We start from the raw sequence: 17,686 nt of genomic DNA on the forward strand, positions 1-17,686 counted from the left end.
TCAGTTGGTAGTGCTCCTGTGCCAGATTGGATGCCAGGAGAGGGTTTCAGGTGGATTCCTCCAGGGACTGCAGTTCGGTACTTGGGTTGTCAGGTTGGTTTGGATTTGTCCCCCGAGCAGCAGATTGCTCCTCTTCTCCTGTCCATCAGGAGAAAGCTGTTACATTGGAGCTCAGCACGACTTTCGCTGGCTGGTAGAGTAGTAGTTGCCAACCAGGTGTTGTTGGCGACTATGTGGTACATCACTTCTTGCTGGATCTTCTCGAGTTCTTGCATCAGCCAGGTAGAGAGGTTGATCAGGAACTTCCTTTGGTCTGGTCGCGACACTCAGATTGCCCGAGCCAAGGTGGCTTGGTCGGTCATCACACTTCCTTGTTCTCAGGGAGGGCTTGGGATCATTGATCCAGCACAGCAGAGCAGAGCCCTTCTTGGGAAGTTCGTCGTCAGAGGACTTCTTCTAGGCGAGGAGCCCTAAAAGGAGTTCTTGTTGCAGAGGCTTCGTGCCAGGGTGCCTCAGTCAGGAGGTCCTTGGCAACCTTCGACCAGATGGATCTTTACAGAGTTGCGCCGAGTTGGTTTGAGCAGGAGACTGGAGGACCGATTCGCTGTGAGTTTGCTTCGTTCTTGGGAGCTATTGCGGCATGGCTTAGAGCAACGGCAGCCGACGTGCACGGAGGAGCACCTACGGCAGCCCCTCGTCTCGAACCCCATGGTTAGCACTCAGAGAGGCCACTTGGTTGGGAGTAGGCCTCATGTTTCTTGGGGTCCCATGGCAGCAGGTCCAGCGCGCTCTCTAGGTGACTGGCTAGAGTTCACAGGTTTGTCAGAGGAGGTGCAGGTTGTCCAGCTACAGGGCATGAGAGGGGTTCAGAGCATGTGTCAGGACATCTCAGAGTCAGTTCCAGCTGAGTGGCTCACGCCTCTCGAGCCAAAAGCACCCCGGTGGATGGGAGCCTTCACACGACTGGAGGTTCTCATTTCAGTCAGGGCTTGCTCAGAGACTGTCCCAGCCCTGTTCTTCGAGCTTCAGGGTGGGGGACGATTACAGAGAGTTGCAGTAGAGGCCCCGCAGGTAGCAGAGTGTTGTTTCCAGAGGATCCGAGTTGTGGGCATCTGTGGGAGGACTTGCGTCATAGACCCTGACCCAGCAGCTCTTGAGACAGGACACTGGAGGCTATGGGCTTGGGAGTGCTGTCCACTGGCACGAGTACAGTGGGATCCTGGTGAGTGGCTATGGAGGGACCCCTTCTCTTCTGCAGACCACCCAGGAGTCCCCTTCTTTCAGTACACTGTTCGGCTTGGACGTCATATACTTGCAGCACAGAGAGAGGCCCGCCCCGCTGCAACACGTCATTGGCAGGAGGAGGGCCTCACAATCGAGTTCTTGGCAGCCTTTTGGCAGAGGCTGTGGGACTCCAGACAGCCGAGGCGCGTCACCTTGTTCCAGTGGTTGGTTGCACACAGAGCCACAGCAGTAGGGAGCTGGCTTGTACATTGTGGTCTCTCGGCCGCATGTACAGCCTGTGACCAGTTGGTGGAGAGTCAGCGACACTGTCTTTGGGACTGCCCCTCGGCCCAGCAGGTGTGGCTACGAGTTCTTCGGCTGATGCCTGCCCTCTCCACGGCTCGACAGTACACTTGGGGGGCGGCGGCTTGGTCCACCCTCACGGGCCTGGCACTTCAGTTTGAGCTATCTTCCACCAGCAGGATGATAGTGATACAGGGGGGTCGACCTACACTCCAGCCTGCTACAGACCTTACTCCACAGGAGTGGAGCAGTGAGAGAGCGGAGTGTTGGGAGCTCATCAGCGGCCTAGCTCTCTGGTTCATCTGGCGGGCCCGTTGTTTCCGCATCTTTGAGGCTCGCCCTGTACCACCAGCGGAGACTGTTCGTGACTTTTGGCTAGAGCTGATCCACACTCTCAGAGGACAGCTTGAGGGACTATAGGGTAGCTCCAACCGCATGCGGGAGCGCCGCGAGGCTTTCCTTCGTCTCTGGCGCCCTGGGCCGTTTTACTCCATGGTCCAGGGGGTGCTCAGATGGCACTATTGTCCACTTGTGTGGCTTTTCCCTCCTCCCATCTCTTGATTTAGCCCCATTGTATATATGCTGTTTTTTCATTGGGAGAGTCTCCCCATCATGTTTGTTGTAGCCCTCTCTTGCAGAGGTGGATGTAGCCCTATGGGCAGCTTTCATTAACTAATAGAAGGATCTTTTTCTCGGAAAAAAAAAAAATAGAGAAGGGGGACTGTCCTCTAGGTGATGCATAAACTGACGTACTAGGAGGGAAATAGCAAATAGCAATGTAGAGATATCTGTCTGTCTTTGTCTTCAGTCTCACCCACATGTACCTAGCATGCTCATCTCTACGAGCTATATGTATCATAGACTGTAGCTCCTCCCTAAATAAGACTGCCACTCCTCCTGAACCTCGTCCTCTACGCTCTGCTCGAGTCTCCTGTCTGCAAGTTGTCTCCCAACTGTATCCATTCATATGGGGCATGGACTGCCCCGGGGCCTGATGCGTCTCAGAGTAGAAAATGATGTCTCTCCCTGTGAAACTATCCTCAAAGGCCCCTACATCCAGGCGCAAATATCCATTACAATTCCATGTAGCCATTCTGAGTGTGGTCCCATAGGTCTCGCACCATCATGTGGGACGCTTCTCCAGTATAACCACTGGTCCATCCCTGTAGAATCCCCTTCTCTCGAGCTGTCATTATCTGGGGCATAACTTCTTTCATATGAGCAAGTTGTGTGAGTGTGAGGTCATCTCCAAGGAATATGCCCGTTTTATTTAGTGCAAGACGCTTCTTGAAGAAGTCCTTCTTTGCCTCCATGGATGGGAAGCGCATTATTAGAGCTCTTTCTTTTGAAGTCTCCAAATTTCCTTGTGTCTTCTTTCCTACCCTCCATGCCTTTATATGAGTAGCCTCACTACCCATCATGCAAAGAAGTCCTTTGACTTCCCCTTCCACACTTCCACATCATCTAGGCCTTTTAGACCGGTTATTCGTATGTGCAAAGCTCTAGTCTTTCTTCATTGCTCTTCTTCTAGAGTCATGTTGATGATTGTAGGAGTGGGGATAGATGTGGTTTCTTTCCCTTTCCCTTTCTTAGCGACTTCTATCCATTTCTCGGCCTCATCCGCCTTCTTCTGTGTCTTCGTGATTACATCCACCCACGAGGACGTCTTTGCCCCATTCTGTTTCTCTTCCTCTTTGATCATCTGTACTTGTTCCTTGATGACCTTCATTTCCTCTATCACCGAGGGCTGGAATTCACCTTCCTCTAGTCCATTGCTTGCTCTATCTGCAAGTTCTCACTTGAGGGCTGAGACCTCTTATTTGAGTGCTTGTGAATCCGCCTTAAGTGCTTGTATCTCTACGTGCAGGTCCTCTTTCTCCTTCTTCCATTGCGTGCCTTCGTTGAGGAACATTTGAAGAAGGTTTGCCTTCTCCTTCCACCATCCTTCCATCTCTGCTTTCCACTCCTTCATCTCCCTTTCCACTTGTGTTATCAGGTTGTTTGTAACCATGAAGGTTGCCTTCGTGCGGACTTGCAGACTGGTGAAGCGCTCATGACCTCCATCATAACGGCCCTTGTTTTCTATTCCTACAAGCCCTAAGTCTACACGAGTCCCCCTTCCTTTGCTTTTACCGTACGGGCATGCTGCACAGTCGTTGGTCTGTTGCTTGTCGACGCACCCTATTTGAACCTTGTGGTGAGAGCTGCTTTGTGTAAACCTGACAGCATGCAAACCTGCTCCCAAGCGGCTTGCGAACCACCATCCTTCCATCTCTGCTTTCCACTCCATCTCCCTTTCCACTTGTGTTATCCGCTTGTTTGTAAGCATGAAGGTTGCCTTCGTGCGGGACTTGCAGATTGGTGAAGCGCTCATGACCTCCATCATAACGGCCCCTGTTTTCTATTCCTACAACCCCTAAGTCTAAGCGAGTCCCCCTTCCTTTGCTTTTACCGTACGGGCGTGCTGCACAGTCGCTGGTCTGCTGCTTGTCAAAGCACCCTATTTGAACCTGGTGATGAGAGCTGCTTTGCGTAAACCTGCCAGCATGCAAACCTGCTCCCAAGCGGCTTTCGAACCTGCCCTCTCTGTTCACTGGCGGACACCACCTGCTACACATTGTGAGCGTGACCTGCTGGTCCCTTGGCAATGCAGCGTGAGTTCCCTTGGCACTAAAGGCCTCTCTTCCCCTGTGCAGTCACGCCCTGCTGCTCGTCCAGCCCTGCGCGATCTGCTTCCCCTGTGTTTCTGCACACCTGCGTGCTCAGCATCCCGCCATTTTCTTCCTGCAGGCCTGCTGGCGCTAAGACAGAGAGGGCTGCGTACTCAGCAGCTTGCCATTTTCCTCCTGTAGAGCTGCTCGTACTAGAGAGAGAGAGAGAGACGGAGAGGAGGAGGGGGGGGGGGGGGGGGTTGTTTTATTGTACCTTGCTGCCCCACAGGCCCAACGTGCTGCTCTCCAGTGCAGGTCGTCGCCTCCCCGGCGTGCAACTAATCCCAATCAGCAGCAGTAGGTCGTTACCTCCTCGGCACGCAACTCGTCACCTCAGCAACAGCAGGTCGTCCCCTCCACAGGACTGCTCGGGCTACAACAGACAGCAGCCCGCCAGAGAGAGAGAGAGAGAGAGAGAGAGAGAGAGAGAGAGAGAGAGAGACTCTGCGCATCTCTGCATGAAAACCCTAGGTGCAGACCGTGTCGTACGCTAGGGTTCGCTGCTGTCTGCAGGGACCCCTTCAGCCTCGCGCTCAGCAGCCCGCCAGAAATGAAATGAAATGAAATGAAATGTTATATTAACGTCTTCAAAAGGCCAAAATGACCTATGAGACCAATCAGTTACAAAATAGTGAATCTAATACCATGTCTGGGTACAAAAGAACTAGAAAAGAACTAGAAGTGGAACAAAATACTACTACTACTACTACAATCTAAAACTACGTGGGTGTAGCAGCTGATACAATAGGTACCCGGTAAACTGGATGTAACAGTGTGTGAAACAAAGATGGAAGAAATGGTGAGGATCCATCCTCATCTGCACTCTGGATGTCGAGAGAGTATGGCTCGAATCTTCTGTTGTAGTCTCCGTCGATGCTGTGTAGCTCCTCTCCTCAGTCGCGGTCGTTTGTATCTTTGTAGCTCCAATGCTCGGTCGATGAGAGTGCCAGTAGTGGTCGAATGAGTGTGGGACGAGCTCTGCAGTGGTGGCTGCTCCTCTGGCTGTCCCATATCTAGTGAAAAGAAATCTGTAATGTGTCTCTGGGACTGCCTCTCTCTAGCTCTCCCCAGTAAGTGTCTCTATACCTGTGTAACTCAAGTAGATATAGTCCAAGACATCTCTGATCCTCATAACTCATGACCCTAGATAGAGGACCAAAACCCTCTCTGAATAAGCAGTGGAAACGCCCCCGTATCTCATAGAACACTGTGCAATGACATATGTAGTGCAACTCTGTCTCTGGCTCTCTCTGGCATAATCGGCATATCCTGCTGTCTGCTGGTATCCCTCTGAATCTACCAGTCTCAATATCGAGCTGATGTGAGGATGTGCGTATCTGACCAATGGCACAATGCAAACCATGAGACATATGTGTGTCCATGTAGCTGGGTCGAATCACAAACCCATCTCCTGTGAGGTGGAGAAGATGCTCTCTATAGAAATCCATCTTCGTGCTCAACTCCTGAGGCGGCTCTATCCATGTCCTCCTGGTGTCGAGCTGGATCAGGTCCTGACGAATGAGTCTAGTGATCTCCACCCGTGTAAGAGACAGCGAGGGTGCCTGAAGAGAATACTGGAAAGGGGGCAACCTGTCCATGGTGAAGCCATGCGTCTGAAACCATGAAGTCATCTCTGCATACCAGCATGAAGTGTCCCCCTGTAGAGCTAACTGTCTGGAAGACTCAAGGGCCAGTCTAGCATATCTGTCTCTAGTAGTATCCCATAGGCTGTGCACAAAGGACACTGATCTGGTAAGCGCCTCAATCTCCATGGGGGGGGGAGCTAGCTCTGCTCGAATGATCGCGTGAGGTACGGAGGCCTTGGCTCTAATCAATCGGGAGATCATAGATACCAAGGGCCTCTCCATACGTCTCCAACCATCCTGGCCTACAGAAGGTCCCCATACCTGTACCCCATACATCATAGCTGAGGCTACTAAAGTATCAAAGAGCCATAACTTTGTCCGAGGTTCCTGGAACTGGAGAGAGAGAGAGAGAGAGAGAGAGAGAGAGAGAGAGAGAGAGAAGCACTGATAGTTACAACTATACAAGAGAGAACCCCTAAGTAGAACAATTGTCGTTAACTGTTTTGAGGCATGACACATTTTTAAAAGTATAAGATAGCTTAAACTCCAAGGTCTCTTGACATTTTCACATATACATCTTACAAATATACATAGATTTTGGAGTCCTTCTAAAAATGGTCAGTTTTACATTACTAGACATAAATATAATCTTGGGATCTAACTTGGTTAAGAATCTTCACAAAACTTGACAAGTTTGATTATGAAACCTTACCCAAGTTTGGAACCATGCTGTCCACATTTACAACTGCTCCACAGGTAGCACAAGTTCCCTAGAAAAAATCCAATCTCTCTCTCTCTCTCTCTCTCTCTCTCTCTCTCTCTCTCTCTCTCTCTCTCTCTCTCTCTCTCTCTCTCTCTCTCTCTCTCTCTCTCACACACACACACACACACACACGCTTTTTTTCTTAGTAATGTTGGATTGAATTACTGATGGGAAATCTCAAGTCGAGGAAAACCCATAGAAAAGATTACAAGCGGTAAATCAGAATCAGTCAAAGTAGAGCTCATAATGAAGAGAGATGAGCTCATCCGAGTCATAGGCAACTTTTTTTTTTCCCCGAGAAAAAGATCCTTCTATTAGTTAATGAAAACTGCCCATTGGGCTACGACCACCTCTGCAAGAGAGGGCTACAACAAACATGATGGGGAGACTCTCCCAATGAAAGAAACAGCATATATACAATGAGGCTAAAACAAGAGATGGGAGGAGGGAAGAGCCACACAGGTGGACGGTAGTGCCATCTGAGCACCCCCTAGACAGTGGTGTACAAAGGCCCAGGGCGCCAGAGTCGGAGGAAAGCCTCGCGGCGCTCCCGCATGCGGTCGGAGCTGCCCTGTAGTCCCTCAAGCTGTCTTCTGAGAGTATGGATCAGCTCTAGCCAAAAGTCACGAACAGTCTCTGCTGGTGGCACAGAGCGAACCTCAAAGATGCGGAAACAGCGGGCCCGCCAGATGAACCAAAGTGTCAGGCCACTGAGGAGCTCCCAACACTCCTCTCTCTCACTCCACCACTCCTGTGGAGTAAGCTCTGTATAGCAAGCTGGAGTGTAGGTCGCCCCCCCTGTATCAGTATCATCCTGCTGGTGGAAGATAGCTCAAACTGAAGTGCCGGGCCCGTGAGAGTGGACCAAGCCGCTGCCCCCCAAGTGTATTGTCTAGCCATGGAGAGAGTAGGCATCAGCCGAACTTGCTGGGCCGAGGGACAGTCCCAAAGACAGTGACGCTGACTCTCCACCAAATGGTCACAAGCTGCACATGCGGCCGAGAGACCACTATGCACTAGCCAGCTCCCTACTGCTGTAGCTCTGTGTGCAACCAGCCACTGAAACAAGGTGACGCGCCTCGGCTGTCTGGAGTCCCACAACCTCTCCCAAAAGGCTGCCAAGAACTCGATTGTGAGGCCCTCCTCCTGCCAATGACGTGTTGCAGCGGGGCGGGCCTCTCTCTGTGCTGCAAGTATATGACGTCCAAGCCGAACAGTGTACTGAAAGAAGGGGACTCCTGGGTGGTCTGCACAAGAGAAGGGGTCCCTCCATAGCCACTCACCAGGATCCCACTGTACTCGTGCCAGTGGACAACACTCCCAAGCCCATAGCCTCCAGTGTTCAGTCTCGAGAGCTGCTAGGTCACGGTCTATGACGCAAGTCCTCCCACAGATGCCCACAACTCGGATCCTCTGGAAACAGCACTATGCTACATGCGGGGCCTCTGCTGCAACTCGCTGTAGTCGTCCCCCACCCTGAAGCTCGAAAAAAAGGGCTGGGACAGTCTCTGAGCAGGCCCTGACTGAAATGAGAACCTCGAGTCGTGTGAAGACTCCCATCCACCGGGGTGCTACTGGCTCGAGAGGCGTGAGCCACTCAGCTGGAACTGACTCTGAGATGTCCTGACACATGCTCTACATCCCTCTCATGCCCTGTATAGCTGGAAACCATGCACCTCTGACAAACCTGTGAACTCTAGCCAGTCACCTAGAGAGCGCGTTGGACCTGCTGCCATGGGACCCAAGGAAACATGAGGCCGCCTACCAACCAAGTGGCCTCTCTGAGTGCTAACCATGGGGTTCCAGACGAGGGGCTGCCGTAGGCGCTCCTCCGTGCACGTCGGTTGTCTCTGCTCTAGGCCACGCCGTAAGAGCTCCCAAGATCGAAGCAAACTCACAGCTAAGCGGTCCTCCAGTTTCCTGCTCAAACCAACTCTGTGCATCTCTGTAAAGATCCATCTGGTCGAAGGTTGCCAAGGGCCTCCTGACTGAGGCACCCTGGCACGAAGCCTCTGCAGCAAGAACTCCTTCCAGGGCTCCTCACCTGGAAGAAGTCCTCTGACTATGAACTTCCCAAGAAGGGCTCTGCTCTGCTGTGCTGGATCAATGATCCCAAGCCCTCCCTGAGAAGAAGGAAGCGTGATGACTGGCCAAGCCACCTTGGCTCGGGCTATCTGAGTGTCACGTCCTGACCAAAGGAAGTTCCTGATCAGCCTCTCTACCTGGCTGATACAAGAACTCGAGAAGATCCAGCAGGAAGTGATGTACCACATAGTCGCCAACAACACCTGGTTGGCAACTACTACTCTACCAACCAGAGAAAGTCGTGTTGAGCTCCAATGTAACAGCTTTCTACTGATGGATAGGAGAAGAGGAGCAATATGCTGCTCGGGAGACAAGTCCAAACCAACCTGACAACCCAAGTCCCTGGGGGAATCCACCTGAAACCCTCTTCTGGCATCCAATCTAGCACAAGAGCACTACCAACCGAGAAAGCCATTGTCTTTCTCCAGTTGATCAATGCGCCCGATGCACAACAGAAGGTCTCCAAAGCCTGCTCACATCTGTGAAGATTGGCCTCCTGGCCATCTAAGTACAAGGCTGAGTCATAGGCAAACTCAGCGTTCAATAGCTCATCTCCCCGAATAGGGAGTGCCAAGCCCCGTAGACCAACCTGCTGTGACACCAAAAATCTGCTCATCGCCTCCGCATAGAACAAAAACAGAAAGGGGGCAAGAGGACAGCCCTGTCTGACCGAGCGTGTAAGCATGAAGAGATGCTTTGAAGAACGGTACATACTCCACTTGAATCTACAGAAACATGAGGAAATTACGTGCTCTCCACACTGTCGAAGTATGCATATGGCTTAAGCGGTGGCGGAAGCACCCCAAAAAGCCAAAAATATCGACCAAAAGGTATTCCAGAGAAACGCATGCGAAGAGATGTAGTCCACAAAACTGTTTCGTATGAGAACAAGACCACAATAAGTGTGGAATATTCTCAATGCTGCCTCCTTTTCAGTACTCTCTACATGCATCCTTGATGTCTATGACACGGGTGGAGATTACTAGACTCATTCGTCAGGATCTGATCCAGCTGGACACGAAGAGGACATGGATAGAGCCGGTACAGGAGTTGGGCATGTAGATGGCTTTCTATAGAGAGCATCTTCTCCACCTCACAGGGGATGGGTTTGTGATTCGACCTAGCTATATGGACACGCATCTTTCTCATGGTTTGCGTTGTGCCATTGGCCAGATAAGCACATCCTCATATCAGCGCAAGATTGAGACTGGCAACCACCATTGCACAGTTCTGCCCACACTCATACTACCACTACTAGCATTCTCATAGACCCAGCATTGGAGCTAGGGAGATCTAGACGACCGCGATTGAGGAGAGGAGCTACACAGTATCGACGGAGACTACAGCAGAGGATTCGAACCATACTTTCTCGACGTCCAGAGTGCAGATGAGGATGGATCTCTACCATGTCTCACCCCCCCCCCCCCCCCCCCCCCCCCCCTCCCCCTCTCCCCCCCCATTGTACTGGGCACCTTTTGTATTAGCTGGCACATCCATACAGTCCCAACAAGGCTGAAATCACCAGGTGGATGCAGGCAACGTGCGGCCTAAGACCGAGGCAGGACCAAGCAATTGTTGGCTGAAAACTGAGGCAGGACGCAAGGGCAAACCAAGCCGGGGCAGCTGGAGGAGAGGATGCGGCGCCAGCAGGGTAAGGCCAGGTAAGGATGCAGCACCAGCGGGGCAGGGCGAGGGAAAAAAAAGCGGGCAGGTACGTGCCCAGCAGCTGATGCAGATGCCGGCGGTGACAACAAACTTCAACAATGGGCAGGCTGTTGACAGGTGCAGATGCACGCGATGGGCAGCATGAAGATGACGTGTTGGAGTTCGCACTTGGGGATGCGCAGAGGGGCAGTGCCACGGGGGACACAGCCCGCCATAGGACGAACTCACCCATCAGGGCGACACTTGAGAGGCCCATATTATGGTCAGATCAGAGCTACCCTAGCGAGACACCAGATACACACCACCAGACACCTTAGCAAGACAGCCATGGCCTACCTCATAGCCAAGCTCATGGGCTAATCTAGAGACCTAAGGAGAGAGGGTACCAGATTTCCTCCTCTTCTCGATATTTGGCCCTTTTAGTTTACAGCTCTTACCTTTAGTTTAGGATGTTGTTTTCAGTTTTTGCTGATGAGATGAAATCAGACATGGATGTAATTTGATACTTGTCTCATAGGCCACATTGCCCTTTTACAGATGTTAACATATCATTCTTTCTTCTTTCTTGTATCTATCTATCTCTCCACACCAGGCACGAGGACAGCTTATGCCACATCTGACTGGATATAGGTGGGAGAGAGCTTGTCGAGCAGACACGCGAATAGAGCACAGGGGCAGAGGATCAAGAGGAGGAGTCGTCCTACTCAGAGAGGAGTTACAGCCACTTGTGCACATTGTTCGGAGAGATGATCAGGCCAGATACATGTGGGTGAGATTGTGTCACAAAGTGATGACGTGGCTACCGACAGCATAAACCCTAATTTCTGTCAGAAACCCTTAAAATCCTGCAAACCCTAATTTTGCAGAAACCCTAATTTCTGGAAACCCTAACCCTAACTGCTGGCTGAAACCCTAAGTGGCTGGAAACCCTAAAATCTGGCGCCAATGCCACGTGGCAGCAGGTACGGAATCCCGAAAATTGCAGAGCTGAAAAAAAGCTGGCTTGGCGACACAAATTGCAGCTTTTGGGCTTTTGTTTGGCTACGCTTTGGAAGATAGAGAGAGAGAAAGGCATAATTGCTTTATTTTGCTCTCATTGAGAGAGAGAGAGAGAGAGAGAGAGAGAGAGAGAGAGAGAGAGAGAGAGAGAGAGAGAGAGAGAGAGAGACTGCTTTTGATTTTAAGCTTTCGAGGCTCTGCTTTTGGGCATCCCTTGTAATCTTTATATTCACGATTTAGGGCTCACTTCTCAGAGCATCTGGACGCAGAGTCTCAGAGTGAAACCGTAACCGCTCTTTGTACTTTGACATTGATTTAATACACAAAGAAATACCGAAAGGGGCGCCAGTCTTTGGGGCCAATATCTCTAGGCGCAGAACTCCGTCAGGCCAGTGCAAATCTCTTGTGATTTGTGAATTGTTTTGAAGTGGTTATTTGGTGCTGTCGCGATTGATTCTTGACTTGGAGTGTCCAAGTCTGTTACAGTGGTATCAGAGCACGGCCGATTTCTCTTCTACGGGAAATCCGATCCCCAGGGATCACAACAAAGATTCCGACAGAGAGCATGGCCTGCCTCGGCCTACTCAGGCAGAGCAAAGAGAGATGGAGCGTCGTTAATTGATCGGCGATGCAACAAAGATGATGCTCAGTTTTGCGAAGGATCCAAAATTGGCAAAATATATGAGCCAGACTTCTTTTCAGGAAGTGCATGCGCAGTGGCAGGAAACCACTACACCACCCTGAAACCCGCTCTCAAGAAACCTTCTGATCACAAACAATATTCACAGAAGGAATTACAAGAGGTGGTTGATGCACGGATTGCTCAACTTTTTGACGCGCAAAAGAGAGCCAAAAAGCACGGCAAAAAGCAGAAGAAAGGCACTGACTTCCCGGGAGATTTGGGTCGTCAATCGACTTTTGACAAGGCAAAGAAACAGAAGAACCGTGTTCGGTTTGGAGTACCCAGTTCTTCTTCTTCTTCTTACAGTTCTTCTAGCTCTTCAGATTCGAGCGAAGAAGGCAGAAAAGGTAAAAAGCAAAGCAAGAAACAAAGCTTTGGAAAGGGCAAGAAAAAGGCAAAGAAGGCTAAATCTCGCCCAGAGACTGATAGTTCTACTGAGGACTCGTCTACAGACAGCTCAGATTCCGATGACGGAAACTTTTAGGCGAACAAGAAGAATTTTTACAAAGCCAACCAGTATGACTTTTATTCTCGAAAATAAAATCAAGAAAGTCCGAGAGTTTAAGGAAGGTGGCCACTCGATCAATTTGATACTTTTTCACGATACTCAGATGCTTCGAAGGCTGTGTCTTTTATACAGCAATTTGACATCGCTTTCGCGCGAGGACGCTATTCAAAGCACTCCAAGATTCGGAGAGCTGCCTCTTACTCTAAGGGGAATGCTCGTACTTGGTGGTCCACGCTTCTTTTAAACAAGACTGCGCCAGTTAAATGGCTGAAATTGAAGAAGCTTTTTATTTCTTCTTGGTTGACGCAAGAATATGAACGAGATATACGAGCTGCTTGGAACCATCTTCGGATGACCAAGAAAGATACAATCAATGCTTACTATGAAAGATTCTGGAGCTCTTTTCTACCCGCGTCTTCATTCAAGAAGATCTCATTCAGAGAACAAATTGAGCAGTTCACCTTGGGTCTACTTACAGAGACCGAGATCACTGCTTGGAGCAGAAGTCAGCTTCTATTCCGGAGTTGATGAGTCATGCGAAGCGGAGCTTTGCCATTCACTTTGGCAGCCTGACCTACCCCACAGATGAGGCCATGACACAACGAGCCGAACAGACTTCTGGGAATGAAAGTAGAAAGAAAAACAGTAACCCAGAGAAAAAGGATGCACGACCCAAGCTTACTCCTAAGGAGCGAGCTCGATTCATCAAGGAGGGGAAGTGCTTTGGATGCGGGGAACATGGACACATCTCCGCGAAGTGCCCTAAAAAGGCACAGAAAGAACAAAATGATAAGGACAACAACAAGCCTGAGAGTTCGAGAGCAGTTGAGGAACGTGGACGAAAAGGCAAGATGAAAACAGGCAGGTTCCAGATTGTGTGGATACCGATCCCGACACCATGGACAAGAGTACAGAACTTTGCCAAGCTTGGGGCAAAGTGAAAGATCAAGAGGCCCTGATTTTCTTTCATGGAGGAGCCAGGCCAACTTCATTTCACTGTAATTGGCGGCGCGGTTCGAGATTACTCCCGACTGGATGGGACCAGTTGCGGAGGCACTTCTAGCAGCACCCGGCAGGGACGTAGCCATTACACCTGTCATTGGCAAACTTCGGTTGCATTGTCAAGTGTATTTGGGGCATGAGGACTTCTTCATAATGCCTTTGGAGAGTTGTGATGTTCTCTTAGGGATTCCCTGGTACCACAAGAGCCGTGGTCGATTATCGGGCGAGAAAAGCGACTTTGACTATAGAAAAGGGCAGAACAATTGTACTTGATATTATAATGAAGGGCGAGTCTGTCCCTATTGTATTGGCATCGGCCATTTCAAAATTAATGAAATCCAGTCTATTTGTTTACTTGATCTTTATAAAAGAATTGAGCGATAAGGATAGGACAAATATGTCTAAACTTGATAAAGAACGCCAAGATTTTCTCCACTCTCACGCCGATTGCTTCTCAGAGGGCCTACCACGAGAGTTACCACATGCTCGTCCTGAAGATCATACCATTGATCTGATACATGGAAGCACACCACCGAACCGGCCACCTTACCATGTGAGCCGAGCACAGAATAAAGAGATTATGAACCAAGTGAAAGACCTCTTGGAAAAGGGTCCTGTCCAGCCTAGTACTTCACCGTATTGCTCTCCACTGTTGTTGGTCTTGAAGAAAGACGGATCTTAGAGGATGTGCATCGATTATAGAGCTCTCAACAAAATCACCATCAAGAACAGATTTCCGATTCCTAGGATCGATGATATACTCGACAGGTTACAGGGATCCTCGTGCTTTAGCAGGTCGACTTGAAGAGTGGATATCATCATAGTTACACGGGACGGGGGGGACGGGCCCTAGGGCCGGGGAACGGCCGTAACCGGGCCGGGAACGGCTGGGAATGCCGAGGGACGGACGGAAAACGGGCTGGACGGGCAGGTCGCAGGGGGGACGGCCGGGGCCGGACCGGGGTCGGACGGACCGGACGGGGACGGCAGGGGTCGGATTCAAAAAAGTGACCGTTTTTGACCGTTTGCAACGGCTCTGTGCAGCCCCAACTGCCATATTTTTTAAGCCTTGGCCCTTGGGAGGCTATAAAAGGCTCCCTTGGGCCTCTTAATACTCATAGTCTCAATGCTCAATGCTCATTCCATTTCCCTCAAGCTCAAGGCTCAAGCTCATTCCATTTCCCTCAAGCTCAAGGCTCAAGTTTGAACTTTGAAGCTCTCCTCTCCCTCTTCTACCCACTTTGAAGCTCTCCTTGTACCGGTTTGGTCTCATATTCATCAAATTCATCAGGATTGTACCGGTTTGGTCTCATAGGTCATGTTGGCCTTTTGCAGACAACAGACGTCTAATAAAACATTTCATTTCATTTTATTTCATCTCTCTCTCTCTCGCAAAAAAGTGGGGCTTGACCCTTTGCATTACATAAAAATCAACCATCCGTCCATATACAAGCAATATGGGAGAAACCCTAACAGATGTACAATGAGATCATGGCGAAAAATCCCATAACAAACCACAAGAAACATCTAGAGATCAAGATACTTTTACCATGTAGTGAAGTATAGCTATCTGGATAGTGATCAAATCTACACGGATCTACCCAAAGCTCTGTCCACCTCGGGCGATGTAGCGAAAATCACCATGTCGAATGTTGTTTATCTGACTGATATAAAGCATTCAAAGTCAGAACCTCCTCTACAGCTCACAAAAGCCAAGGGACTGTGAAACCCCTAGGCCGTGCCTCCAAAATCATCCGCATCCATTATAACATTCCTGATGATGAACTCCAAAAAAGGAAGCGGATCTACGGCACAACCAAATTGTAAGAGAGGCAGGGATAAGAGAGGCAAGGAGGACCCACTCCCTGTCCACCTCAAAAGCCAAGGGAAAGTACCAAGATGCACATCTCTCTTATCAAACTAGCTTCCCTAAGGCTTCTCTGAACTAACTCTCAAACAAATCTGAAAATTGCTAAATATCAATAAGTATTTGGCCTCAACCATTGTTTGCTTTTGTAGGATATCATAGACAGCCTCCCTCGTCCACAAGGAGTCTCCATGTAAAACTTGTACTCTAAATCTAATCATGGGGCCTATCTCTGGGCCGAGGAAAATGTGACGTGTTCCTAATAGCTTAAGGAAAAGAATATCAACACATAGTGACCCGCTCTTCAATGAAACATCTGGAGATCTCCATGGACCAACCGCAAAGGACTAAGGTGGCAAGATCTCACATAGTGAGAATCTGTTGTTGGAGATGCAAAGCCTGCTGAATAGTCAAAGTCCTCGACAAACTGCAAAGACTAACTCTCCTACTCCCCATGAACAAAGCCTACTGTGAGAGGTACTTGTGACTACATCTCCAAGAGATCCAAAGCCAGTTGAATCAGTCTATCTTGGAGCAACTCAGGCTGCTCTTGAACTGTCGTCGACTGTTGATCCTCCTCTATCCCTCTGTCCAACTACTCAAGAACCTCCTCTCGATCCTGGTCTAGCGATCTCTCCTCCGAAGGTTTGTCTGTGGGTTCCTCTGCCTCCGCCAACCTCAGTCTCACTACACTTCTATAAACAAGAATAGGTTGTGCTTGTCCCTGCCTACCTGACTATCCCCGTCTTTGTCTCTGTGTCAGCTCTACATTATGCTGTTGCTCGATACTTTGCTGCTGCTGACTCTACGCAGGGTTCTACTGCTGAACTGTTGTGGTTGTGAGGGTTGTCTCCTCCTTCTAGGACAAACCCCCACCAAGTGCCCCATCTCATTACATCTAATGTCACATGCGCACTTCACTTGCGCTACGTAGCATGTTCTGCTACAGTCTAGCATGAGTCATTAGCTTAGGACTGAGCTTTGCACCTTTATGAACCTCTAGCAGGACGTGCATGTCCAAGCTGGTCATAGTTGCATACCCTATCTTGCACAGTACAATCATTTCAACATGAGCATTTTCTACCGCGTGAACCACCTCTTATAGGTACGTGACTTTTGGAATTCTTTTTAGAAAGTGTGGGTTTGTTGGGAAGCTTGCCTGACCCAGTGTATAATTCCTATAAATGAAGACCTAGCGCTTGGAGAATCACGCAGAGGAGCAGAGGCCACAGAGCCGCAGTACGCGCCTTTCAAGTACCCTAGCGTTTTCAGTCTTCAGCACCCGTGTTTTTGCATCAGCATTCAACCCATCCCGTTGCGGCAGGTCCTCGCCGCAATCAGCCCACCATCATCAGCAGGCCAGCGTTTTCACAATTCAGCCATTATCAGCAGCAGATCAGCATTTTCAGATTCAGCCATCGTCTCATCATCGTCGCGGCAAGTCACCATTTTCACCCTACAGCCAACGATCAGTTTTCAGCCACCAAGCACCCTAGCGTTTTGCATTTTCAGCCTAGCCTCGTCATTGGTTGCAAACCCCTTACCATCAACACCGCTAGCAAATTCCGGCATTCAACCGTAGCGTCATCATCATCGACACAATACCCCAGCACCTAGTTATCCTTTGTGCCTTGGCTCGGCATAATGATCCACTGAACCTCCTCGTCGTCGTCGTCGTCATAGTCGACGACATAGACCCATCAAGAACCTCGTCCTCGCCATTATCAAGTCGACATAGACCCATCAAGAACCTCGTCGTCGACATTGTCGTCCTCGGCATAGCAATCCACAAAACCCCGTCGTTGACATCATCGTCCTCGCCATAGACTCCATCAATACCCCGTCGTCGACATCATCGTCCTCGACATAGACCCATCAGTACCTCATCGTCGACATAGACCTATTAGTACCTTGTTGTCGTCGTCGGCGTAGACCCATTAGTATCTCGTCGTCGACATAGACCCAGTAGTACCTGTCCTCATCATCGTCGTCGTCGACATAGAGCCTCTCAGTACCCATCAGTACCCAGCATCAGTAGCATCAATACCAATACCCAACATCAGTACCTCAGCATCTAGCATCATTGTATCTGCATTGAGCAAGAATAAAGAAAGTACTTGCTCTGGCAATAGAGCAAGGGGGCCCTTGAGGGTTTGGGACTCGACATCCCGTGTCATCTCTCTCTTCTCCCTCTCTTGTCTCTCTCTTTCTTTCAGCTCAATTCAGTTCTTTCAAATGAATATAGTGTCCCTTGTGTTTGTGCGGAGTACTAGATCAGAGCTAAATCCTTA

At 49.9% G+C, this 17,686-nt stretch overlaps 1 protein-coding gene across 2 annotated transcripts in view; it reads right to left on the bottom strand.

The window, feature by feature from the left end:
• The window catches only part of LOC147448497 (uncharacterized), a 126,849-nt gene that overhangs the window by 26,857 nt on the left and 82,306 nt on the right, over positions 1-17,686 (bottom strand). For both annotated transcript variants that reach the window (XM_086521081.1, XM_086521079.1), the window contains exon 8: positions 6,537-6,594. In XM_086521081.1, coding sequence (XP_086377207.1) covers positions 6,537-6,594 — 58 coding nt within the window. The remainder of the gene's footprint in view (positions 1-6,536; positions 6,595-17,686) is intronic.

The sequence above is a fragment of the Adiantum capillus-veneris genome, chromosome 10 (genome assembly GCF_014529385.1).
Source record: "Adiantum capillus-veneris isolate H3 chromosome 10, ASM1452938v2, whole genome shotgun sequence".
In the NCBI taxonomy this organism is placed as follows: domain Eukaryota; kingdom Viridiplantae; phylum Streptophyta; class Polypodiopsida; order Polypodiales; family Pteridaceae; genus Adiantum; species Adiantum capillus-veneris.